The sequence below is a fragment of the Bubalus bubalis genome, chromosome 6 (genome assembly GCF_019923935.1).
Source record: "Bubalus bubalis isolate 160015118507 breed Murrah chromosome 6, NDDB_SH_1, whole genome shotgun sequence".
Lineage (NCBI taxonomy): Eukaryota > Metazoa > Chordata > Mammalia > Artiodactyla > Bovidae > Bubalus > Bubalus bubalis.
This window is the reverse complement of record NC_059162.1, coordinates 110,480,523-110,507,827: the sequence shown is the minus strand read 5'-3', so window position 1 is coordinate 110,507,827 and position 27,305 is coordinate 110,480,523. Positions and strand designations below refer to the sequence as shown.

At 52.7% G+C, this 27,305-nt stretch overlaps 1 protein-coding gene across 1 annotated transcript; it reads right to left on the bottom strand.

Annotated features, from left to right (window-relative positions):
• Positions 1–22,957: 22,957 nt before the first annotated feature.
• On the bottom strand, positions 22,958–27,305 carry SMIM12 (small integral membrane protein 12). Its single transcript, XM_006061294.3, has 2 exons — positions 27,147–27,305; positions 22,958–23,892 (listed from the first exon to the last, which is right to left on the bottom strand). The coding sequence occupies exon 2, from the start codon at positions 23,885–23,887 to the stop codon at positions 23,609–23,611; it is 279 nt and encodes a 92-aa protein (XP_006061356.2). The 5' UTR covers positions 23,888–23,892; positions 27,147–27,305; the 3' UTR covers positions 22,958–23,608.

The window sequence follows — 27,305 nt, the reverse complement described above, 5'->3', positions numbered from 1 at the left end:
ACCTAGAGATTCTCATATTAAGTTGAAGTAAGTCAGATGAGTACCACATGATATCACTCATATGTTGAATCTAAAATATGACGCTGCTGTTGCTGCTGCTAAGTCGCTTCAGTCGTGTCCGACTCTGTTGGACCCCATAGACGGCAGCCCACCAGGCTCCCCCGTCCCTGGGATTCTCCAGGCAAGAACACTGGAGTGGGTTGCCATTTCCTTCTCCAATGCATGAAAGTGGAAAGTGAAAATGAAAGTGAAGCCGCTCAGTCGTGTCCGACTCCTCTTTGTGACCCCATGGACTGCAGCCTACCAGGCTCCTCCGTCCATGGGATTTTCCAGGCAAGAGTACTGGAGTGGGGTGCCATCGCCTTCTCCGAAATATGACACAAATTAACTTATCTACAAAATAGAAACAGACTCACAGACATAGAGAACAGACTTGTGGTTCCCAAGGGATGGGGGGAGGAATGGATGAGGAGTTTGGGATTAGTAGATGTAAACTATTATATAGAGAATGGAAAAACAACAAGGTCCTTCTGTGTAGCACGGGAAACTATATTTAATATCCTGCGATAAAGCAAAATGGAAAACAATATGAGAAAGGATGTGTGTATGTGTATAACTGAATCACATCAGTTCATCAGAAATTACACAACATTGTAAATCAACTACACTTTAATAAGTTTTTTAAAATGAGGCTCAGAGACCCCCACCCCACCCCAGGAATCCGAGGCGGCTCAGCGGCCGGGGGTCCAGCTGAGGTGACGCCGCAGACAGAAGACCAGGGCAGACGCCACTGCAGGCTCAGCCCCCCGAACAGACCCTGCAGCGGCCGCCGATCCCTGGGCCATTCTCTCTGGACTCAGAGTCCTGAGCCCGATGATACATCCCCACCCGAGCTGCCAGAAAGGGCAAGGGAGGACTACCTCGCAAAGGGACACCTCCGTAGTGAGGGATGGGGCTCAGCTTCCTTCCGAGACTCACGTGAGATTGCCTCAAAACCAAGAGAGGGGTGCCAGGCAGCCAAAACTCCACGGCAGAGGTCAGCCCTAGACCTTTGCCTCGAGGAGCTAACGGTGTGGGAGGAGAGGTGAGCCTGACCTTGGAGCGCGTGGATTCCCACGTTTCCCGGGTGCTGTCAGTGGAGCTCTCTGAGGACGTGAGTATGAGGAAGGCTGAGAGAGAGGCCCTGGCTAACCCGGTTCCCTCATTTCAGGCCTCTTAGAGCCTTTGACGGAGAAGGCAATGGCACCCCACTCCAGTACTCTTGCCTGGAAAATCCCATGGACGGAGGAGCCTGGTAGGATGCAGTCCATGGGGTCGCTAGGAGTCGGACATGACTGAGCGACTTCACTTTCACTTTTCACTTTCATGCATTGGAGAAGGAAATGGCAACCCACTCCAGTGTTCTTGCCTGGAGAACCCCAGGGACGGGGAACCTGGTGGGTTGCCATCTATGGGGTCGTACAGAGTCGGACACGACTGAAGCAACTTAGCAGTAGCAGCAGCAGCAGCAGCAGAGCCTTTGATGTGCCAGCGTGTGCTGTGAAGGTCCCGGAGGGGAAGAGAGCATCAGCTCTCCCCTTGTTCGGCCACGCAACCCTTTCCTTGGAGAGTATTCCATAGGACGGGTATTCTGTTCCCGTACCACATTAAGGGAAACTCCGATCTAACTCAACCTTCAGACAGGGAAACTGAGGGACTTTCCTGCCTCCATGGGTCCCTGGCCTCCTGACTGTCCAGCCAGGACTCAGGGAAGGGACCTATTCCCAGGAAAGGGGCCAAGATGGAGGCAGCGACCTGGGCCAAGACAATTGCTCAGGCCCTCTCCCCGGCCTGGTGCCCGCCAACATGAGCTCACCTCCAGGTGCAGATGAACAATGCACACCCTCTAGGCCTTTGGGGCCCACTTCCACCTTCAGGAAACCCCTTCCAGGGAAGGAAGGCCAGTCATGGCAGCCCAAGGCCATTCAGAGCCAGGTCCCAGTCGCCTCAGCATCAGAGGGAAGGAGGCAGGACACCCGGCCATTAGCAGGAGCCCAGGACCTGGCTGAGGAGCAGGTGTGCCAGAGTCCAGGCCCCCTAACCTTCTCTCCCACCGCTGCATGGCTGTGTTACCTTGGGAAGGTTAGTTAAGTCTCTGAGCCTCAGTTTCTTCAGCTGAAAGAAAATCCACTGAATTATAAATGACTCCATAGGATCTCCCTGGACATCCAGTGGTTAGGACTCTGCACTTCCACTGCAGGAAGTGTGGGTTTGATCCTTGGTCTGGGAACTAAGATCCCACATGCTATGATGCACAGCCAAAAAAAGATTCAGTAAAGTGTGAAGTATTCTTCAGATATGAAGTACTGTTGAAACAAATGTGCTTCTTTTTCTTAATGAAAGACCCTGAAAAAGACTGCAGGTAGGTCATGGCAACTCTGGGTGGGGGGGTCTTCCCCAGAAAGAGGTGTCTCCTATTTGGTTATGTTAGGCATGCCCATGGCCTACCTAGAAACAGAGACAGGATAGCACTGACATGAGGTATTCATTCCAGAAATATTTCCTGAATGCCACTAGAGTGCCAGGAATTGGGCTCAGAGTTACACACACACACACACTTCACACTGGCTCACACCTTCCATGTCTGCCCTGACAGTCCATGCTGCCCAGAATAAACGTTCCCTCTTAACCTGGGAGATTTCTATTTATCCTGCCAACCTAGGATGAGGGGTCACCTCCCCAGGGAAATTCTTCCTGGCCTCTCCTCTCTCCAACCTAAGCTGACTCCGCCTCTGTGCTTTCTGTGTGCAGACTCTCATCACTGATCCTCCTGTCTTAGAGGGATCTTACCTGTCTATACACTTGTCTCCCGCAGTGGACTGTGAATGACTTGAGGGCTATGAGTCTAGTCCAGCACATACAGGTTGAGTGAATGAATGTAACCCAACTTTCAGCTCCTTCTGTTGTGGGAAGCCTGGGGTTTTCCCTCATGCCAATCCTTGAAGCAAGAGTCCACATGCCTTCCCATTTACCCTAAAGAAAACACATTCCACATAGCATCTGATGGCTGGACATTTTGTAAAGAAGACAGACCACACGCACACCCCACAGCAAGATCCTCCAAGTATTCGTCAGACATGTTATTTCCAATCTCCTTCCTACGACACCAGTAGTCCTCGATGGTAGCCAGAATGATGTCCCCCTCCCAAGATATCCATGTCCTAATCCCCAAACCTGTGATTATGTCAGGCTACATGGCAAAGGGGAATTAACTTGCAGATGGAATTAAGGTTACTAGTTAGCTGACATTAAGGTGGGGGATTATCCTGAATTATCAAAGGGGTCATAAAAAGCAGACAAAGACAGCACAGGTGAGAGGTTAAAGTGATGTAATATGAGAAGGATTCAGGCTGGCTTTAAAGACAGAAAAAGGAGAAAGGGAGATATGTATCAAGGAATGGAGGTGGCGCCTGGAAGCTGGAAAAGGCAAGGAAACAGATTCTCCCCTGAAACCAGTTAGCTGACATTAAGGTGGGGGATTATCCTGAATTATCAAAGGGGTCATAAAAAGCAGACAAAGACAGCACAGGTGAGAGGTTAAAGTGATGTAATATGAGAAGGATTCAGGCTGGCTTTAAAGACAGAAAAAGGAGAAAGGGAGATATGTATCAAGGAATGGAGGTGGCGCCTGGAAGCTGGAAAAGGCAAGGAAACAGATTCTCCCCTGAATGCAACCTGAGGATACCTGATTTTAGCCCAGTGAGACCAGTTTCAGACTTCTGACTCCCAGGACCGCTAGAGCACACTCGTTTTAGGCCACCAAGTTCACGGTCATCTGTGTCAGCAGCAACAGGGCACTAATGCATCCTCTTGCCCTTCCCCCTTATGATGCCCACACTCTCCAGCAATTCCACTCTGGCCCCAGACTTGCATAGCTCACCCAGCTGGACAAAAGCCCTGCAGTTTGCCCAAATCCACCCTTCTTAAAAGGCTGTGTAGCAACCATCTTTTGTTATACAAGGCATATCCCTCAACAAGCAGGCTCACATCTTCACAACTAATCAAAACACTCCTTCCAGATTGATACAATATTCTGAGATATTCTCCTGGAAGGAAGTGCCAATAAACTGATTTTCTCCATCTTACAAGTGAAAATAATAATTAGCTAACATCTGGGAGCACTTGCTACAAGCCAGGCGCTATTTTTAGTGCTACATGTGTTAACGCATTTCATCCTCTCAACAACTCACTGGAGCAGGTGCTGGTCTCAGCCCCATTTTACAAAGAGTTTAGTCACACAGCTGAGATTTTAATTCAGATGGTCTGACTCCAGTCTGGGCTCTTAACCACTGCATATCCTGGCCCCCAGTATGAGAGCAAATGAATAAATGAGGCAGGTGTGCAAAATGCACATGGATATGCGTACGGACGGATGTCTGTGTGTGCAGATGCTGAGAAGCCAGGTCTCCTGAAGACAGAGGTCCTGTGCTCACATTTCTCACAGTCCAGCAGGAGGTGGAGACCAACTCATCAGCCCAGTGCTCTGAGGGCATCTGCTCACAGCTCCGGGAGCACAGTGGGAGGGTCCTGATTAGATAAGAGTCAGGGAAGGCTTCTGGAAGAGGTGGAACTGAGCCGAAATTTGAAGGGTGTGTAGGCAATAGTGCAAGGTGTCAAAGGGCATTGGGTCAAAAAGACCCTGAGGCCTGAAAGAGAAATACAGAGACAAGACAGAGCCATTGAGAGACCAACACTGACTGCAGAGTAGAGAGGCAGAGAAAGAGGCAGAAAACAGCTGACTGTGTCATGCCTGGCTGTTCCCGGCCCAACCTCCCTCCAGCTCTGGGACAGAAAATAGCCTGGCTGACCCATAGTGTACAAAGCATTTCCTGTGCAGCCCTGGGGACCCCTGAGCTGCACTTTCTCAGGGGTGGGGCTGGTGGGGGTGGGGCAGTGAGGGCAGAGGAGGAGGGGATGTAGTCTCTCGGAGGAGAGTGGCTCAAGATGGGAAGGAAGCGTGTCCACGTATGTGCCAGGGCTGTGTGTGCAGGAGGGGACCCCGGGTGTGGGTGATGTGCCTCTATGTGCACATGGCTGATCCTGGGTTCATGGGTCTCTTTGTGATAAATGAAGGCTGGGTGGACACACAGCAGGTCATGGCAGCCACCTCCCAGTCTTAGGTCTGGGGACAAAGGGCACCTCTGGAACCTTCTTGAGGACACAAGCCATCTCCTCTGGGAAGCCACCAGCGTCAGTGTTCCTGGAGCAGCTTCCAGGGGACTCTTTATCCTGCCTGCTCCCTTCTCTGGTCAATGACCTGGTCCCAACTTCTGCTGGGGACTGAATGATCCAGCCAGAACCTTCCCCGAGGACCCTTCCCAGGGAACAGGAAGAGGGCTGGGGGGCAGTCAGGTCTGGCCTCCAGAGCCCAGAACATCTAATGGGGGAAGACACCCTCCCCTTAGGGAGATCCCTAACACCCCCAGGGCCTTCTCCGCGCCTCCTGCCCAGCCCTCCCCCAGCCGCCTCCCGAGTCCCTGCCCCCACATTGCCCAAGGTAGTTTTTGAGACTATCTTTAAACCAGCTCTCTCCACCCTGTTCTCATGCAGTTTATTATTTTACCCGCTCCCCCGTTAGGTTGATTTATTTATTTTTGGCCGTGCTGGGTCTTCACTGCTGCCAGCAGCCTTTATCTTGTTGCAGGGAGTAGGGGCTACTCTTCCTTTCAGTGCGCGGGCTTGTCCTTTGGTGGTTTCTCTTGTTGCAGAGCCCAGGCTCTAGAGCTCGGGCTCAGTAGCTGTGGTGCACAGGCCCAGCTGCTCCACAGCATGTGGAATCTTCCCGGACCAGGGATTGAACCCTTGTCCCCTGCATTAGCAGGTGGATTCCTATCCACTGCACCACCATGGAAGTCCCCCTTGTTAGATTCTCTCTCCAACACATGCGATGTCTTTGAATCTAGTGCACACATTTTTCCTGTTTGATGGACCTGCTTTCTGAAACATCCTAGCAGACACTGAGTGGCCAGTTGCTGGACCGCTGCAAAAGGGATTTCTGACCAGGCTTTCATTTTCGGCTGAGTAGACTCACACACTCGTCCAGGTGAAACAAGGGCTTTCGGGACAATCAAAATTATGTTCCCTCGCTCTCCTCCTAAGTCTGAAGTCTCAGCCCATGTCATCTCAAACTCTGACACACCTAACAACCAGCCAGGACCTTTGATTCCACCACACTGGGGCCCAGGAAGCTCACCCCAAAAGACCACAGAAGAGCTTCAAGCCTGGAGGCACACTGGCTTCTTCTGACCGGGCGGCCAGACCTTCCCGTCCCTCCCTGGGGCCACTGCTCTGGCTCCCTAGCAGCCGCACAAGTGAGAGGTGCTATCATCCACTGCCTCCCTAAAGGAGACCAGTGAACTGCTGGATTAAACAACAGGAAGTAATGTGTGGAGCACCTATCATGTGTCTCCTTTAACGGACACAACTGGTAAACGCCTGCCAATGCAGGAGATGACAGAGACGCAGGATTGATCCCTGGGTCAGGAAGATGCCCTGGAGTAGGCAATGGCAACCCACTCCAGTATTCTTGCCTGGAAAATTCCACGGACAGAGGAGCCTAATGAACTGCAGTCCGTGGGGGGCAGGGGCGCAAAGAGTTGGACATGACTGAGTGTGCACACGACATGATGAACCCTCCAAGGGAACTACTATTCTGTTGAAGAAGGGGCTTCCAGGGGAGGCTAAGCCAGGATTCCAAGTCGGGTTGTCTCTGACACATTGGATGGGCAGTGCCCCCTCTCCCCAGCACCCCTTCACAAGGGGCGGGTCAGACATGCGGGCATATATGGGAAGCAGGCTCCTAGACGAAGGGGACCAGAGCACGATGACCTTCCCCCGGACCAGCTCCTGGGACTGGATCAGAATCTCAGGGAGAGAGGAAGAGTGGCTGGCTGTGGGGCTTTCTTTCCCAAGAGATCATGTGAGAGAAAGCTCACAGGCCACACTGCTCTGGGGCCCAGCAGCCATGTGCATGATCCGGATTTGGGGAGAGGAACCTTCTCCTCACTTGATGGAAATCCCTGTGGATCCAGTTCTGTGGACTGGATCCAGTTCTGTGGACTGACAGAAGTATGGTGCTACCTGGTAGCCAGTCAGTTTGCAAATCTGAAGGCCCTGAGACAGCATTAGGCAGAGAATAAGGGCCCTTTCAGGGGCTCCATGGCCCTCTGTGACTGGCAGGCCAGGACCAGTCATGAAACAACAGACTGTGAACACATGCAAGATCTACCAGGGACCCTGAGTAGATAGAAGTCTGGGTCCTAGAGATGGGAAACTGTGAGGCAGGAAAAGTGGGACATTAAGGCCAGTGTGATTTCGTTTGCAGCCACAGGCTGGTGAGGTCAAGGAAGGTCATATCTCATGCATGATAGAGATGGGGGTCAAGCTCAGAGAGGGCAAGTTTCTGGTTCCACAGCCACACTGCATCCGGGACACCAGCCGACCTGGGTCACCTCTCACACCCACTTCAACCCCAAGGCCCCATTAATCCTCTTCATCAGCCCCACCTCAGTTCCATTTCTTTTTTATCTTTTCAAACTATGTATTTATTTGGCACCACCAGATCTCAGTTGCGGCATATGAGACTTTCAGTCTTCATTTTAGCACGTGGGATCTTTAGTTGCAGCATGCAGATCTACCTCCTTGACCCGGGGTTGAACTTGGGCCCTCTGCATTGGGAGCGCTGAGTCTTAGTCACTGGGCCACCAGGGAAGTCCCCCAGTTCCATTTCTAAAGCCAGTGCATTTCCACTAAGAAACTACCGCAGCAGACAGGGCTGAGCCCAGGTGGTAAACCCCTGCCCTGCCCAAGAGGCATCAGCACACCTGTTTCCCCTTAATATCAGCCTCCTCTAAAGACCGGGGCCCCGTCCACAGAAGCGACCGTGTCTCACCAAACGCTTCTCTTCCCCTAGGCACCACCTACTAGCCAAGCACCAGTGCGTCTCTTCTCTGGGGTTTCTGGATTCAGAAACAAAGGATCAAAGTTGTTGCTGTAACATGTCAGACTTGGGAGCTCTCAGCCGCTCTGTTGTCCTCCACGTGGAAGAAACCAGTTTGCAACGAAATAGGCTGGAGCGTGCAAAGAGCGAGACACAGGTGGGAAGTGGAGAACGGGTGTGCTAGGGACCCTCAGGTCTGCACCTGAAGCAGCTCTGAGAACCATGAGGCTCTTCTTTGCCTGAAAAGCGTAAGTTGGATTTTGGTCACTCGCACAAGGCCCTGCCCAGCCCCCATGTGCCCTTTCCCCTCCATCGCTGGATGGGCAGGACAAGGAGCAGCGCCAGGGAAAAGAAAAGCTGGAAGGGGGAGCGCCAGTGGGGCTGTCCCTTGGGACTTCTCCCAACAATGGCATGGGCAGCACACTGTTCTGGGTCGAGATGTGTCCCTAGATACCTCCAGCCCCTTGCCGGCAGTGAGTCAGGCAGAGGCAGAAACGGATGGTAGGGGCAGTTGCCAGTATCTTTGGAAACCTTCTGATGCCTGGGGACCACATCCCTGACCTAACTTTGCGTGAGCAGGGAGACAAAGAGGAGAGGTCAGATGGGAGATAAGAGAATGACTTGTTCTATGCTGGGGAGGAAGGGACCGACCCTGGGCTCGGGTGGAGAAGGGGCTGGGAGGTGTCTGGCCAACAGAAGCAAATTAGATGTTGTTGTTGTTTGGTTGCTACGCTGTGTCTGACTCTTCCGCCACCCCATGGGGTGCAGCCTGCCAGGCTCCTCTGTCCACGGAATTTTCCAGGCAAGAATACTGGAGAGGGTTACCATTATCCTTCTCCAGGGGATCTTCCCGACCCAGGGATCAAACCTGCATCTCTCGAGTCCCCTGCACTGGCAGGCAGATTCTGTACCACTGAGCCACCAGGAGAGCCCTACTCAGAGCGGCTTGAGTCAGCCCTTTCTCTTTTCTTTCCTGCAGGGTCCCCAACTGTGAAACATGCAATGGGAACAGAATATACTCTGAGTTAGAGAACCCTGATATCCCCTGAGTCTGAAGACAACTCGGCCTCCTGTGCGATCCCAGGCCCACTCCTAACCTTAGCACCTGTCAAGCTCCTCTGAACTCTGACTGCTGTGAGAGTGGCCCTGCCCAAGGTGGGCAAGCACAGGGGCCCACACCACTGGCCTCCGCTGGAGGCAAGCTGGAGCTCACTGTTGGTGCAAGCTGCTGGGAAAGGACAGAAAGCTGGGACACGGGCAGGGAGGGTGAGCTCCTCCACAGGCGAGATCCAGCCCAACACTAATGATTTCAGCCAGTCTGATGTTCAAGGCAGACAGATTTCAGAACTGGAGTTTCAGGAGATGCGTATATTCAGAGCAGCACCCCAGTCCCGCAGCTCAGGAGTACGGAAACCCAGCCCAGCCCCTCGAGGGAGGAGGAGAGGGACACTAACGAGGCTAGCTGGGGTGTCAGGAAGCAACGTGAACATGAAAGTCGCTCAGTCGTGTCCGACCCTTTGCAACTCCATGGACTGTACAGTCCCTGGAATTCTCCAGCCAGAATACTGGAGTGGGTAGCCTTTCCCTTCTCCAGGGGATCTTCCCAACCCAGGGATCGAGCCCAGGTCTCCCATATTGCAGGTGGATTCTTTACCGGCTGTGCCACAAGGGAAGCCCAAAGCAGGTCAGGAAGTAAAGCAGGTCTTAAAACGACATCAACTGGGAAGGTGCAGCTGGGCTGAGACGACTAAGATCCAGAGGCCTCAGAGCTGATACTGGAGGCCAGCAAGGCCACAGGAACGGTTCTAGTGTCTACATCAAGGAAAGGAGACAAAGGGGGAAGAGAGTCTAGAGCAGCAGCCTTTGGGGTAGAGTCTCATGGTGGTAGTCGCTCCCCCAGGCTGAGGCAGTCGGGATTCATACATGCATGCGGGCCGTGGAACACTGTCAGCCAACGCTCAGAAGGGCTCTCTGTTCAAGGTAGGGCTGGAGTGACAGAGACAAGAGGAGGAAGAAGAGAAAGGAAAGCATATCTACCTTATTTCATCTTCACAGAAACCCTGCAAAGTCAATGCAATTATCTCCACTATACAAATGGAGAGACTGAGACTCAAACCAGTCTAGTAACTTGCCTAGGGTCACACAGTCAGTTAGGGCCAGAGACAGGCTGGAACCCAAGTGTCTGACTCCAACGTCCATGGTTTTTCCACCTCACCGTGTGGCTGAGGAACAAGTGCCCTTTCCTGGCACTGACGGATCAGGGCTTGGAGGGCAAAGCCGTGGGCAGCCAGACGGTGCTCTAACGAGCCTCTTCCTGTGCGAGGTCTGTCCTGTTACAACCTCATTACTTGGCCTGAAGTGCATTTCTAGAACTCGGACACACCCAGACCCACACATAAGGCCAAAGGCACATGGCCAAAGAAAAATTATCTGCTTCTGCGCCTTCCCTTAGTGCAGATAATTAACAGCTGATTTGATATTCTTGGCATAAAGGAAGGCAGAGCTCTGCTTTGTCTGGGCTATTAAAATGCCTCTTCACCCGCTCTGCATGGTGATTCGCTCACTCACCGGAGAACCAGACAGCAGGGGCAGAAGTGAGCTGGAAGGGAAGGAGCTGAGGGTGGAGAGGGCACTGCCACTGCCCAGACATCCAAAGCTTGCCAGGTACCGAGCTAAGCACTTCAACAAGTTACGCAAGTAATACGAGTGTCCGTGCCTTACAGGAATTAAGACTGAAGCTCAGAGAGGTGAAGCAACTTGCCCAAAGTCACACCTTCGAGCGGGGCAGAGCAGGACTTCAAAACTCAGGTCTGCCTGACTCCAAGGCCACTTTTTCTCACACGGGCTCTCGGTAGAGATCTAGAAAACCCACCTGCTAACAAAGTGCCTGAACTCCTTTCCAGCTCTCTTGGGCACCACACCTGAAGCCAGGTTCCCGCTACAGTCATCCTTTCTCCCAGAAGTTCAAGTTCCCAGGAGCAAGAGTGGACCCCAGCCCCCAAGCCCATTGTGCTACCGATGACAATGAGAGGCAGGCAGGCGTCCCCTCCTCACCCACCACTTTCCTCCCCACCCCGCGGGGTGCTGCCAGTTTAGCACAATAGAGCATTCTGTGTCCAGGAGCCTCTGCTGGCGGCCCCCTGGCTTCTGCAGCCCCTCCAGACAATGGCAGGGCCCAACAGGCCCGATAACCGGTGACAAATGTATGTGAATGACCAGCTCACAGGAAGTGGCCTTCAATAGTCCGATAGCTTCCTGTATCCTGACATTGTGAAGGCCCACTTCCTGTGCTGTCTCCGAAAATACAGCAAGGCAGAGCTGGGGGCAGGGGCAGAGTCCACCCCCCAGGCCCAGGCACTATTCAACCCTCTCCCCACCCCCATCCCCATGCCACCAGTCTCACCTGACTCCTGGCCAAAACCCGCCCCCACCCAGGCACAACAGAGGACCTAGTCTTAAAGAGTCTGCAGCCTTCCTCAGTCACCACCGCCCCCCACCAACCCCGCCCGCCTGCGCCCAATTCCAGGATCCCAGGCCTTCTGCTGGGAAAGGCTTTCCCATGGCTACTTGCATACCGCGGGTGCGCTGTAAACACACTTCCCCTGTCCGCAGGTCACTCGACTCCGAAGGATAACCTTCAACAGGCTTATGAATGCATATTAAGTCTACCCTTCCACCTTATCTCCCCAGAGGGGACAATCACAATTCCTTCAGCTTCCTCCTTGTCCAAAAAAAAAAAAAGCAAAGCACAGCAAGAGCCGGGAAGGCGGGGACGCCTCTACCCTCGCTGAGCTCCAGCGGGACTCAGGAAAAGGCTTTCCCAGGCTTTGCCTCCCCAAGCACTATGCCCCCTAGAAGGAGCTGGCCAAAGAGATCAAGACCGCCTGCCAACTAGCAGGGCAAGCGTCCGGAGTGTCTTCCACGGAGTCAAGCACAATGCTTAGCGCTCTCCCCCTCGACCATCTGGTGACAGAGGTAGTAAATCCTCAAGTTAAAGACAACCACTGAAATAAGCCAGACGGAGGAAGACAAATACTATATGTCATCACCTACATACAGAATCTAAAAAACAAACTGGTGAAAAACAAGACAGACAGACACTCCCAAACGAGTGGTTACCAGTGGGCAGAGGGAAGTGGGGAGGGGCAAGACAGGGGTAGGGGGTTAAGAGGTACCAACTACTGTGTATAAAATAAATAAGCTACAAAGATATGTTGTACAGCACAGAGAACATAGCTAATATTTGATCAGCTCAGTTCAGTCGCGTCCAACTCTTTGAGACCCCATGGACTGCAGCACGCCAGGCTTCCCTGTCCATTGCCAACTCCCGGAGTTTACTCAAACTTATGTCCATCCAGTCAGTGATGCCATCCAGGCATCTCATCCTCTGTCGTCCCCTTCTCCTCCTGCCTTCAATCTTTCCCAGCATCAGGGTCTTTTCCAATGAGTCAGCTCTTCGCATCAGGCAACCAAAGTATTGGAGTTTCAGCTTCAGCATCAGTCCTTCCAGTGAATATTCAGGGCTGATTTCCTTTAGGAAGGACTGGTTGGATCTCCTTGCAGTAATATTTTACAATAACTATAAATGGGTATAATCTTTAAAAAGTGTGAATCACTCTGTTGTACACCTGCAACATAATATTGGACATCAACTACACTCAATAAAAACAATTTAAAAAAAAAATAAAGACAAGCACACGGAGAAGCTAAGTCACTGGCCCAGGGTCACTCAGCTAATGAGAGGCTGAGCCAGACCTCCCCAGCCTTGCTTGGCACCGGGAGATAGGTTTAGATAGAGGAAAGGGGAGGATAGCTTTCAACCTCTCCTCTCATACCCGCTCTAGGACACCCACCCACGCTCCAGACACTGAAATTCCCCCAAACCATGGAGAGGGGCAGGGGGCCGCAGGTCCACCCCCAGCAGCCTGCCACTGTGAGCATTGTTCTACAGTTTCAATACCAGGGCACTGAATCAGCCTCGGGCCATTGTGGTCGCTGGTGGGAGGGGGCAGCTGCTGTGGGAAGCAGGGAGAGGTCAAGAAGTGACAACCTATTCATCGCCCTCAGCCACAGGAGACCTGAGAGCCAGCAGCTCAGCCAGCAGGAGCCCCAGGTTCCGTGAGTCCAGGAATCGGGCAGAACAAAGAGGTCTCTGGAGATGGAAGGAAGGAGGGGAGGAAGCTCTCGCCAACTTTCCCACCCTCCACCCTCCACCGTCACAGGGTGAAGGGAGTGACAGCCAGCTTTCCTGGGGGTACAGAAGAACCCCAAAGCCACCAGCCCAGGGCATACCTCCCACCGCCTTCTCCACCTGTGACTTAGCCTCTGAGTCTCAGTGTCCTTACCTGGAAGGGATTAAATGAGATATGGAGTACCCAGCCCCACGCTCATTCGAGCTCAGGGAGCAAGCAGCTTTTCCTTCTCAACTTTTCTGGGCTTTCTCTGCCTCAGGTTCCCCAGACTAACAAGGTCGATGAGGGTGGTTCCTCACATCCAGCCCTTTGCCAAGAAGCAGGAAACCTCTGCCATCCCAGGACTCGAGGAGCCAGCAGGGCAGGAGGCCGCTGGCAGCCTGGCCAAAAGCACCATCATATCACGCCTGCCTCCAAGGCTGGCTCCTGGACCCTCCAGGAACCCGCGGCCACATGGGACCCAGGGCTGCTGACCCGAGGGAGGTACCGAGGGCTGAGGAGAGCCAAGGCACCAGGGAGGCCCTTGCAGTGATCTCTAGGGCACCAAGTGGGGCGGCCTAACAGTGACAAGGATGTGGGCTCCTGGATTTGTCATCTGTGACCAATTCAGAATCCCGGCAAACCTCTGAGCCACTTTCCCCCCACGCTCAACTTTTTACCAGAGAACACAGCTCAAGGGGAAAGTCTTCACCAGAATATCAGCCTGAACCAAACCAATAAGGCAGGGATATCTTCCAGGAAAAAATGAACAGGAGTGATGCTTGGATTCTCAGTGCTGTATCTACCCTCCCAACATGGAAGGTCCACAGTTGCAGAGTTCAGCTAAAACCAAGACGGCTGGAGCTGTTCCCTTCAAAGTGCCCCTATGGGGTGATTCAGGGGTTACGGCTGGCCTCTAATAGCTGCCTAAAGGCAGAAGGATGTCCAGACTCCGATAAGAAGGGGAAGGATAGGACCCGTGCCTGTGGTCCAGCCCGCTGACTGCTCCTTCACCCCAGAGATCACAGGGATCGTTGGCTCAGAGGGTTTCGTGAGGGAACGGAGAAGCCAGCCCCAGCCTCACCCGAGGACCAGGCCGGGGACCAGAGGGCTCCCACCTCAGGAGGCGGGGCACCTATGTCCAAGGCTCTGGCTGCAGCCAGTCTCCCCAGCGGAGATTCCCCCTCTTCTGAGTCGCTACTCTGTCTGCCCTTCTGGTATGGGTTGAACTGTGTCCCCCCAGATTCATATATGGAAGGCCTGACCGCTTCCCCCGAGCTTGTGACTGCATCCAGAGACAAGGCCTTTCACAAAGTGATTAAGTGACAATGAGGCCATTCGTGGGCCCTAATCTGATCTGATCGGGGTCTTTAGAAAAAGAGGAGATCTAGACACAGATGCCAGGGGTTCAGGGGCCAAGAGGGACAACCTTTTGAGGAGACATCAAGAGCATGGCCTCTGAAGCCAAGGAGAGAGGCCCCAGAGGAAACCCGCCCTGCTGGCCGGCACCTTGATCTTGGACTTTAAGTCGCCAGACTGTGGGAGAACACATTTCTGTTGTTTAAGCCACCCTGCCTGTGGTATTCTGTTGCAGCAGCTCTAGCAGGAAGGGTCTGGGGGCACTTCTCTCCACTCCCAGCCGAGCCTCACAATGGGTTGGTGCTCCAAGAGCCATGGCAACCCAGGCAGGGCCCCTTCAGCCGAGCCCTAGCCCTTCTGCCCCTCGGAAACCCCATCTGCCTGCAGGCCTATCTGTGAGCCAACCAAGGCAGGGCTGTGTGGGCATCAGGGACCCCCCCGGAGCTGGGGATGGAAGACAGAAGGAGTACTGAGGGATGCGGGCGGGGGAGGCAAACAGCAGGAGGGCAGCATCAGGTGGCAGAGCCAAGGGGCCCCAGGGCTGAGGACTGGGGCCCCTCATCATTCCCAGCCCTCTGCCACGGCACTGCCGGAGGCCTCGGTTTCCCTCTCCAGTCAGGCCAGAGACCTGAGTCTTGAAGTGTGGGTAGAGGCACTGGATGGAAAATTACCACCAATCAGGGACTTCCCTGGGGGTCCAGTGGCTAAGACCCCATGCTCTCAAGGCAGGGGGCCTGGGTTAGATCCCTGGCCGGGGCACCAGATCCCACGTGCTGCAACTAAAGATCCCAAGTGCCACACCTAAGACCCAGCACAGCCAAATAAACACATACTTTTTAACTACCACTAATCAAAATAACCAACTTTTCCTAAGTTGCTAACTACACGTATAAGTCTCTTGTGCCAAATGCCTTGCGGGTGCTTTCTCTCCATCCTCACGGTAACCCTGAGGTAAGTAATATGCTGGTCCCGCCTGACACGTGAGATGAGCCACTGAGAAGCAGCTTGGGAAAGGCCACGCAGCTGTCAGTGCCACTGCGGGGCTGTGAGCCCAAGCAGTCTAACTGCAGAGCCGAGTTTCTCAGAGGGGACAGGGGCGGGCTGGGATCCGAGCCCATCGAGGTCCTGGCGCTGGACGGTGAGGCAGGGGCCAGCCAAGGACAGGGGTTTAGGGACAACAGCAGCAGAACAATCCACCTTGTTGTCAACTGACCAAACAAGAAACACAGAGGCCTCCATCTGTGGGAAAGACTGTGACCTCCTACCCTCCCACACGTGAGGAAAACAGCATGGAGAGCATCAAAGGGGCAGAGCTGCCCCAAAGGTTTATCTTTGGTCTGTATGCCGGGAAAACCAAACAGGGAAAGGCAGGAGAAGCAGGCTGCAGAGCTAAGTCACGCCAGCCGGCAGCAGAGGGGCCGCGGCGGTGCCAGCTCCGCGCACGGTGCCAGCACACTCTCAAGGGTGTTTCCCTTGCTCGGGTCAACCGGTGGGCAGACCAGTGGACCCCAGTTTGCTGTGATGACGAGAAGCAAACTGGGAAGGGGAGGGGTGGTGGGGTGGCCACAAGCCCGGGCGTTGCCAAGAATTCCCAGTGTTATCTCGGGTGAGCTGCTTCCCGTTCTGGGCCTGATCCCCCAAGTGAACAGAAGCAGAACCAGGACTCCTCTCTGTTTGCGCTCCTTGGGGAGGAGGGGCAAACAAGGAGGGCTTCAGATAAACACCACACGTCCCAGGCCAGCTCCTTGATAAAATGAGGACACCCCAGGAGTTCCCTGGCGGTCCAGTGGTTAGGACTTGGCTCTCTCACTCCTGTGGTGCGGGTTTGATCCCTGGTCAGGGAACTAAGACCCTGCAAGCCGTGCCACATAGTAAAAGAAAAAAAAAAGAAAGAGAAAGAAACCTAAGATTCCCCATGGTGCACAGTGTGGCCAAAAATAAAGTAAAATGGTTAATTAAGGGAAAAAAAAATTGAGGACACCTAAGCCTGTTCCTTCTCTTGTTTCCAAGGCTTCCACCTCACCTATGAGCCCACCCTTCCCTTCCAGGCCACAGCCAGAGGGGAGGCACGAAGGGGAAGAGAGAGCGAGCGAGCGCACAGACACTCCAGAAGCAGTGGTACCCTCAGGCTCCCGGGCGTTCTCGCGCCTTCCCAGCATCTGTGTTCCTCGGAGTCAACCCAGGGGTCCACAGAGGCTGAGAGCAAGCTCCAGCTGGTAAAGGCATTACAGTTCCCCAGGCTCTGACCCAGGGCCCCTCGGGCGCCTTGGAGGGCTCCCATCCACCCTGCTGAGCTGCTGCACGACTCTGATCACCACTACACGAAGGGTTTCCTGAATGCTTTCCTGAGGACATTGTTCCCCTCTACAGAGTCATCAAGGTCAAATTCATCATGGGCTAGGCTGGTCCAGGTCCTACCCACTGGGGAAAGCCCGCCCTCTGTCCAAGCCCCACTTCCCCCGGGGAAAATTCAGCCAGTGCGTTCGCCCGTTTTAGCTCATTACCAGCCTGGGGATGGCAAAGCCATAGGAAACATGGCTGCCGTGAGCTCAAGACTGCCAGGCAGCGCAGAGCACACACCTGGGGGGCCAGGGGCAGTGGAGGGGGGGGGGGGGCGGGGGGAATTCACAACTAGAGACAGACATCTGGGACCCTCGCTCCGTCTTCCCAAGCGGCTCGTCTCCACACCCAGCCCCAGGACATGCTCCATCCCAGAATCACACTCAGGGGCCTCTGAAGTCATTCAACATTTATTGGAAATGCCTCTGTGCAAGGCTTCGGCCCTGCCCTCAAGGAACTCACAGTCTAGGGGAAAAGACACACAACCAACCCAACGCCCTGTGTAAATGCCGCGGGAGGAGAGCAGGCCCCAGGCCAGAGAAGCAGTCTCTGCTCAAACTCCTAGGCCGTCCTGGAGTGGAACAGAATTCACCAGGCAGCCCAGGAGGCCCGCTGCGCAGTGCACACAGAGGCCTCAGGATCCGGACGGGCACAGCACAGTCAGGAGGTGGCACAAGCCAGACTGACCTGGGGATGGTGCGAGGGAGGCAGGGGCAGACGGCGAAAGGATGTGCGTGGCGCACACGGGGCTCAGGTGAGAGAAGCCATGGAGGTCTTTGAGGAGTGACCTCATCAGAGATGTGTTTGAGAGAGAAAATGCTGGTAGGAATGGGAAGAATTTTCAGGAAGAGACCAAACGTTTAGGCCAGAGGTGATGAGGGCAGGAAAGCGAGATGGAGAAAACAGATGAAGGAGAGAAACCACCACGTTTCTCTTCTTCCCCACCTGCCAGGTGGGTGGGGACAGGATGGGGCGGGAGGGTCAGAACCCAACTGAGCAACAGGAGAAAGGAGACGGAATCTACGCTGAACACTGCGCTGGTGTTTCACAAACACTCCATTTTCATCCCCACTGTACTGATGCTGCTTAGGAAAGCTGAAGTGACTTCCCTGTTAAGCTGCAAACCCACGTCAACACCTTTAACCATCACAAAAATCAAGACACAGAGATACATAGTGAGCTGTTTCGGAGAATGATCTGGAGCCTGGGGGGTGAAACTCACAACTCAAGACAGACATCTGGGAGTCTTCAAGGTAAATCAGCAGGTGGCTGAAGGCACAGGTGACGCTGAAGCTGTCCGGCAAGAAAACAAACATGGATGAAGCTGGAGGAACACTCATACTTAGGAGCACAGGAGGCGGCAATGGCAGGAGAGACAGCCGGGAAAGGAAACGGAGGTGGTGGTATCGAGACAGAATTCCACGACGCGTGCCGGACACTGCAAAGCGTCAGTATGGCTAGGAATGGACACCAGACTTGCAATCACAAAGGCTTTTAGCCAAACTGGCTTCAGCACTGTAGTGGAGGAAGCAGAAAGCAAGCAGCAAGGGTCAAGAGGGATGCAGGGATGGGCTGAGGAGGCTGGTTTATATATAAAAAAAAAAAAGAAGTCACCTTGAAGGTTGCCTCTGAAACCATACATGGAGACGGCCAGGCCACATGGTCACATACAATCCTCCCGCTGCGCTAAGCAGCTCAGGCCCAGAACCAGACAGAAATGGACAGTGGAGCCGGGGCTGGAAGTGGAACAGGGGCAGTGGATACAGGCCTAAGGACACGAAGGACTTGACTCTTCCAGAGAAAAGAACTGCCCTTTCTGGGACTCCAGTAAACATGTTTAAAAATATCAAAAATATGTGGAGGACCCATTTGGAATTTTTAAACAAAAAACAAAGCCAAGGCTTATCTCTGCACTAAGAAGGATTTGATAAACAGATAACTAATGTTAACAAACTTAACTCAAAAGGAATAAACAGCTTTTACGTACATACAGAGGATGAGATGGCTGGATGGCATCACCGACTCAATGGACATGAGCTTGAGTGAACTTCAGGAGTTGGTGAGGGACAGGGAGGCCTGGCGTGCTGCGGTCCATGGGGTCGCAAAGAGTCGAATACAACGGAGCGACTGAACTGACTGAAGTACATCAAGGTACCCATGAGACAGGAAGCAAAACGACACATACTAATTATTAATAACGCCTCTTTACTCTTAAAGCTGATTCCCCATGACTTCTCCTTAGCAGACTTTGGAGAGACTGTTCAGGAAAGGCACAGAGGAGCATTTATGTCTGTCTATTCCATTATCAGACTGGCTGCCGTCCCGATTCGATAAAAGGGGGATTTTACCGGGATACAACAGCACTTGCATGTTTCTGAAGCTCTAAGCTGGCTTCTCACTCTTTTTACACAACAGAGAGGACAGCGGTATCCCCATCCTTCCGGGGCCAGCAGGGGTAGAGGTCGCACTGCTCTCGTGCCTCCAGGCCCAAGGCTCCCTGTTCCAGCCATCCTGAGGGCGACACTCTTGGGTGCTCCCCCACACCTTGCTCCCCACTGCTCGTCTCTGTGACTACTACTTGGCAACACAGGTCGAAGCCTGCACTTCCCTAGGCAGCCTGGTTCTGGGATAAGGCAGTCCCTCCTGTGAAACACTCCCCAAGAAGCCCTGGACCAGCAGACCTATGAGGGCGGGTCCCAGGATCACTCTCCCAGCCACCGTTGCTTGCTCTCTCCTCCTGATTGCAGCTCACCAGGACCATAAGGATACACGGAACTCTTTTTCTTGCGAAAAAACTAAAGCAGCCAACATTTACTGAGCACCTACCTACTGCCATGGGCTCTGCTAAGAACTTTACATATGATATCTTAGCTTTGCAACAACCCAGCAAAAATAGGTATTCTTATTCCTGTTTACCAGAAAACTGACACCTGAAGTTGAGAAAGGTTACATCACTCAGCTAGCAGTTGAGGCAGTATCACACATCTGCCGAACTCGAGGATCCACTTTATTTTCACTGTGCCACACAGCCCTGGCTCACCATTCTACAAGTGCCCAGAGACCCGTGCTAGAGGGGAAAAGGAAAAGTGAGATAAGACACGAGCAAGCCTCTTCGTTTTCACTGCCCGGTTCCCAAGTGACTCTAGGGAGTCTAATCTCACGGTGTCTCGCTCGGCTGACAGCCTCATCAGCCTGGGCGCTGGCAAGCTGACAGGGGTCAGAGGCCCCGGCTGGCTTGTCCTGGCAGCTGCCCAGCTGACTGGCGCTAACACAGCAACAGGCACAGGAAAGGCAAGAGAGGGAGTGGAAAAGCACCAGACACCAGGCCCCTGAGGGCAGAGAAGTGAGCCCTGACATGCGCAGACAGGGCGAGGCTGCTCTAAGGCCAGCACTGGGCTTCCCTGGTGGCTCAGCGGTAAAGAATCCGCCTGCCACTGCAGGAAAACGCAGGTTCGATCCCTGGGTTGGGAAGATGACCTAAAGAAGGAAACGGCTACCCACTCCCAACATTCTTGCCTGAAAAATCCCACGGACAAAGGAGCCTGGCAGGATACCATTCACGGAGCCGCAGAGTCAGACATAACTAGTGACTAAACAGCAACAAAGCCGCCACCATTACCCGGGGTGGGGAGGCAAACCCCGAGGCCATCTGCTACTAGTATGTTTCAGGGAGCCAGAAAGTGTGGAAGAAAACCAGGCTGTGCCTTGGTTGGTCCCAGCAAGTCTGGCCTACCTTTGCCAAATCCACGGAAAGCCTGCTGCTTGTCTACTGGTTAAGACTTGCCCTTCCAACATAGGAGGAGTGGGTTCAATCCCCGGTCAGGTGCTAAGATCCCACACGCCTCATGGGCAAAAAAACAACAAGTAAAACAGAAGTAATATTGTAACACATTCCAAAAATGACTTTAAAAATGGTCCACATCAAAACAAAAAACACCACCCTGCTGCCTAACATGACCTGAGCAGAGGCAAGAAAGTAGGCGCTATCTCAGGGTCCCACAGCAGCAGGCGAGCTCAGCCGGCCTGTGGGAAACAACAGCCAGCTGGGAACACTGACAGACTTGCTACAGGCAGAAATTCAGTGAGAGCAAGCCCTCCGAAATAAAATTACTTAAAGGGGGTACAAAGTGAGACTAGAAAAAGGGAGCAGCTTGGATTTCCGAAGACAGGGCTTCCTCTGCCAGGCACTGGGAGGAGGCACGGCAGGGCCGGCAGGGTTATTCTAAAACATCTGAAAACCCAGAAACGTCCTCGTCTGTGGGAAAATGTTTTTGGTGTTACTTGTGTTATGGTTTCTGTCCTCCGATGTTTTGCTTAGGCTGATGTTAAACTGCGTACGTGCAGGATGCCCAGAAGCGTTTCGAGGGGCCTCATGTTTGCCACAGCTGTCCTTAAAAATAAAGCTCCTCTCTCAGATTTCATTAGAACGCGAGGGGCAGCTTGGCAGGTGGCAAACTGGCAGCCGCCAGGTCAAATTAACCCCATGGGTATGTGAGCATACTTAGAATTGTTTTAAAAAATAAACTGTCAACATTTGAAAATCAGAAGTTTCCATGCCAAAAAAAAAAAATCCACAAAAATCTGAATTTCTAGTATCTTTTTAGGAAAAAAAAAGAAGATAAAAATCTGCTATCTCTGGCCAAAAGCACAAACTGGAAGAAGCTGCACAGCCACTGCCCCCTTCAGGCAGGCCCGTGCTTTCCAGCGCCTCTCATTTAAGACACCTCACTGACCCCTATGGGCCTGAGTGCTGCTCCCGAGAAGGGATCCCAGGCTTGGTGGCACTCGAGACTGCCACAGGGGGGCAGCACTGGCCCGCTGATGAGGCCTGCGTCAGCCCCGGCCGGTAACCAAACTGATCCTAGCACATCCTTTCAGAACCAGAAACCTCATTCTTATTTCAGCAGCAGATGCTGCTACCCCACGTTCCCCACCCAATTTACTCCCTGAGAAACAGCAGCAGTTCACCTCAACATTCCCACCAGGCTTCGGAAACTGAGGGGGAAGCCACGGACTTGACTTGCCCCTCCTTCTCTGGCTACCGTCCTTTGTATCCCCCGGTCCCCCCACGCCACAGCCAGAACCTCGCCTGTTCAGTTCTACCTTCACCCACCTGGTAACACCATCAGGCCTCAGATCCTGAGGTAAGAAGCAGGGCAAATGCCCTCCCCCTTTTAAGGTAATTCATTCTTCATCAAACACACTACTTGCCTTTGCTCACTCGGGGTGAAGGTCAACTGACTTCATGAGGCAACAGGTCTGCTCTCTGCTCTCACCCTCTCCAACCTCATTGACAACATCTTTAGTGGCAGCATTTAGTATAAGCTCCAACTGCACTTCAGGACAGACGTTCAGTTATTATGCATTAAGACCCTTAAATTAATCTTCCACTTCATCCAGAATGCCATTTACTGTTCCCACCCATTTCCTGTATTCCAAAATGCAAGAAAAGTCTCATATAAGATACTCTTGGCAGTATTTCTGAGTGAACAATCAGAAACAACCCAAATGTCCAGCGATAGGGAGACAGTTAAAAAACAAACTAAGCTATAGTCCCACTTGATGGGCAACTGAAAAAAATTAGGATTATGAAGACCATGTGATAAGATGGAAAAGTGATTCTGATATGAAATACTATGTAAAAAGAGAATATAAAATTACATGTTCAATAATGATAAGTAACTAAAATCAATTAAGCCAAGAATTAGTGAAAATACCAAAACGTTACCTTTTTATCTGTACTAGAGACCTCGGAGTGTGGGTAACCATTTTTCAAACCCCCTACCAAATATTACATATATATTCTACTTTTTATGTGTGCATATGAGTATGAAGTTGGAAAATTTGATGTTAATTGTCAAGCTCCCTAGTCTACTCTAATTTAGACTTTGAAAGCCTATAAGCCTCTTGTTATCACGATAAAAAGGCCCATGGAAACCTGTGCCTCCAGGACTCACCGTCTCCAGGATCCAATGCAATCACACTAGTAAAACAAAGCTCCAGGGCCCTGAAGTCCTTAGTTAAAGGCTAATGTTATCCTACCTGGAGATGTCTGCACTTACATAACTCCTAAGGAGACCGCAAACATCACCTGGAAGATAGATCAAAATGGTTCTCAGACGCCACTTTAATCGAGTTTTGCACTACACAGTAATGGGGAGCGGGGTGAAAGATGGTGATTCAAGCTAATTCACCTGCCCCAAGGCGAACAGTCTGGGCTCCCAAGAACAGAAAACGGCGTTCCTTCCCAGGGGAATCCCCTCCCTGAGCTGTCAGGACAGGATTTCAAGAAGAATGAGCACAAAGGACAGGGCAAGCTAGTTAAGAGAGCCAGGTAGATCTGTGAACTCTTGCCAGTGCAAACCGGAACCAGGCATGAGGTACCCCACCACCCCAATCCCAGCCACTCCCACTTGAGGCCAAACTGCCTCCCCACCGGGACTGACAGCCAGTGTTCGTTTCATAACTCTCCCCCGAGTGGTGCACCCAGCAGCGCAGAAGCCCCAGCAGTCGTGGCCACCATCCAGCTGAGGCAACCTTCAGGCCAGAACCCTCCCAGGCCTTCCTCTTCACTGGCCCCTCCGCTTCCAGTGCGTCTGCCTCGCCACAGCAGAGCAGCCAGTATGTGTGTGGCTGTGGGGGGTGGGAGGGGCCAGAAGCAGCAATAAAGCAAATCAGATGTGGGTTCTGGGGCTGCGTCGACGTGGTGGCAGGCCCAGCCATGGCCCACGGAAGGCCCCATAGGGCCCTGGGTCCTCCATTAGTTCTTCTCCGGGCGGTTTCTGTTCAGGACGGCTTTAGGAGCAAATTCCAGCTTGTCCTTAAGGCTCACCACCTGGGTGTGGTCCTTGCCTAGCAGCTCATCCAGCTTGCGGTCCTCCCGGCGCTCTGAGATGCTCTTCTCCTCCTCCACAGGCTGTGGCTCCTTCCCCCTGATGAACCATTCCAGGTGGTAGCCCACAGCCCCGACCACGAAGGCCACGGGAAAGGTGACATACGGAGCATAGGTGCGCACCACGGTCCAAAGCATAGGCCACATGGCATCTGCAGGAGAGCACAAGGCCATTAGGGAGAAGAGCGCCCTCCCCACCAAGCATGGACAACACGCCGCGGCGCTCCGCTTACCAGGCGGTGTACTGAGCATCCACCCCATGCAGAGCAACACAAGAGGGCACCCCGCTTTATGCAACAGTGGGGTCCCTGAAACGATCTAGGCAATGTCAGAAGATCCCACTGTTAGGGAAGAGGGCGAGAGTCTATTTTATGGACTACACTCTTTGACAGTTACGCAACCATGTATGGCAGTGTTCCCCACAAGAGACCTTCTGAGCCTTACCTAATAAAGCTTCAAGCCTGCTGGTGACCCCAGGTCCTCCCTGCAGTTTGCCAACATTTCAAGAGTCGGTAAGAGCCTTCCTTTGCTCTATACAATATCTCCATCAGCAGAGCTAGCCACCCCTTCCCCACCACACACAATCCCACAGTGAGTCTCTTGTCCTTTGCCCCACGTAAAGAAGGAGGAGCATGTTTAGGCAGCCAAATCCATTACCCAACCAGTCTGGATTTTAGGTAAAGAGAGAACAGTTTTTTCCAATTCTGAACCTGACTTTCCTGACTAGACGAACCTCTACAAATCTGCTGGCCAAACCCCTTTCAAAATACACTCTCTTCAACCAAAGCCATATCCTCATATTTACATAATAATCTCTTAAAAATATCACCAACCCATTATACATTCTCTGGACACACTAGAACTTGAAAATGAAAATTCTATGTTTTTTTTAAAAAAAGAAAAAAAAACCACTGTACAGAACTTCCCTGGTGATCCAGTGGTTAAGACTCCACGCTCCCAGTGGATGGGGCCTGGGTACGCTTTCTGGTCAGGGAACTAGATCCCACAGGCGGCAACTGAGAGTTCAAATGCCACCAACCAGAGATTCTGCTTGCCACAACCGAGGCAGCGCACAGCCAAATAAATAGCAGTTGATAAAGAATCTGCCTGCCAATGCAGGAGACGTGGGTTCGATCCCTGGGCCAGGAAGATCCCCTGGAGAAGGAAATGGCAACCCACTCCAGTATTCTTGCATGAAGAAGTCCATGGACAGAGGAGCCTAGCAGGCTACAGTCCATGGAGTTACAAAGAGTCAGACACTACTGAGTGACTAACACTTTCACTTGTTTTTTCCATAAAACAAAACACAACACTGTACAAGCCATGGCCCTAGAGTTTCCAGAAATGAAGACAACACCAAAAGAATGTAAAACACACAAAGTGGGTCACTCTAATGGCCTTTCAGTCTCGAATGATTATTATCAACAATTATCAAGGACAACTCACAATTATCATGAGAGTGATAATCATGTTTGTTTATTGTGCACTAAGTGCCAGAGCTTGGGGTGAGCACTCTATATATTCTATCTTCTCTAAAGCACTTCTCTAATGTGATAGATGGCATTACCAGAGGATTAAGTAATGTGCCCAAAAGTCTCAACTGAAATATCACTCCTTTTGTACCCCTGTAGGTGTTTCCCCAGCTCGGCTGTCTCTGGTCTACCTCACCAAAGCTCAGATGACTCTCTCCCTCTCTCTTTGGTTCCAATTCTCTTTGGAGGAATCCCAGCATTTTGTGGGCCCAAGATTGTAACGGACCATCACCAGGGGAAAAACTGCCAGAGCAGCTCTGAGGTTGCGCTGAGTCCCTGTCTTAGCACCAGGCACTATGCCAGACAATTCACACAGCAGTCGTCACCTGACCTTCACAGGGGAAGATCGCCTCTATGAGGAAGGCATTACTAGCCCAGATTTTTGTTGAAGGCCACAAAGGCTCAGGAACATAACCTTAACTGGCCCAAGATCACCAGAAATGACAAAGCCACTAATTGGAACCCAGGCCTCTCCATCTTCAACATCTATGTTCCTTCAACTGGAAAGAACACCCTGCAAATAGGTGTGTGTGTGAGCACACAGTTCGCTCCACGCAGTCCTGTCCGCCTCTGTGTGACCCCATGGACTGGCTTCTGTCCAAATCCTCGTCTTGAAGAGAGCTTCCTGCAGTTCTTCCCCATCAACTTGGCACTTCATTACCTAGAAGAGATTCTCTTTTTGAAAACTCTGAGATTTGTGATACACTCTGAGATTTGTGAAATGATAAGGCACCCTTGAAGAATCTCAAACCTAATACGTCTTCATTTTCTTTCCTATCTTATAAGCAAGTCCTCTGTGAGTAAACACTTTCCCTCAACAGCAACTCTCCGCACAGGTCACCAATTTGTCTTAAAATATATGAAGCATGAGTCCACCATGTTTTTCTCTCTCATATGCAGCCCAAGGTCTCCCTCTGTGGTTCACATTCTAATCATCCCCAAATAACTTAATCTATTTATTTAGTCAACATTTAGAACCACTTTGTCTGTGTCGCACATTGGGCTGGCCTACCCCATTTGTGCGCATTTCTCAAAACACTTTGCGGTCCAAAAGGGCAAGGCAGAGGTTTGTGCGTTCGCACTGTGGCCTATCCATCTCCCAACCTTCCCCCTCCGTCCAGCATTAAATGCTGAAGAAGTCTGTTGAATGAATGAGCAACTGGCTTGTGTAAAACCACCGCAGTCATTCAACCACCCGCCCTTAAAAGGCGGCAGGAACACAGCAGGTGCCTCTGCTGATCACAGGAAGCTAGATACTCTAACAAGTCATCCCTAAGAGGTCAAAATGAGAGGCCAAAGTGTCTGGCAAATACCGTGAGGCCTATTTCCAGCCCCGCACGGAGGAAGTCTGAGCAAGAAAAGGTCAAACGGGTTGCGGGGAAACCTGCCCTTGTGCCGGGGGTCCTGGAGGCCCAATGAGATGAGAAACTGCAGTCAGGAGATTTGAAAACCGCTAACAAGGGCAAAGGAGACCAGACTGGGTGGAAAAATCAACCCTGACCTTCACTGAGACCGGTCCAGGGATGAGAGCGCAAGGAGGTCAGGGTCCAAGGGTCTGCCCTTCGCCCTTCTCTGGGTTGCCCGGGCCCGGCCCCTGTCCCACCTGTCTGACCTCGTCGGGTCCGTCCTCACCCACGTGCCTAAGACCGAGAAGCCCTGACCGCTAAGTGTTCGCAGGGCGCTCAGACGCTCACGCCGAGCCCGGGGATGAGAGAGGGGCCATCTCTTCTTCTCAGGCCTCGTCAGGGCCGGAGCCAACGCTAGGCATTACCCCTCCCCTAACTCAGAGGTCAAGGCCACGAGGCGTCACCACAGCTACGGGCGGCCCAGCAGCAGCTCCGGAAGAGGGACCGCCTGCCGGGACGCGTGCTCACCTGCGCGAAAGTCCGCACACCACCGTCCGGACCCCGCCCTCCAGCCGAGCTCCTGGAGCCCAGACACCGCCTCTCCCAGCGGCCCGCGGGGCCTAGCCCGGGGACCCGCCCACTGGCTCCGGCTCCCTCGGAGCGCAGGGATTGGCTGAAAGGACTGGG

What these genes read in the sequence shown, in the direction of transcription:
- SMIM12 (XM_006061294.3), bottom strand. Translation starts at nt 23,887, where the DNA reads ATGTGGCCTATGCTTTGGACCGTGGTGCGCACCTATGCTCCGTATGTC.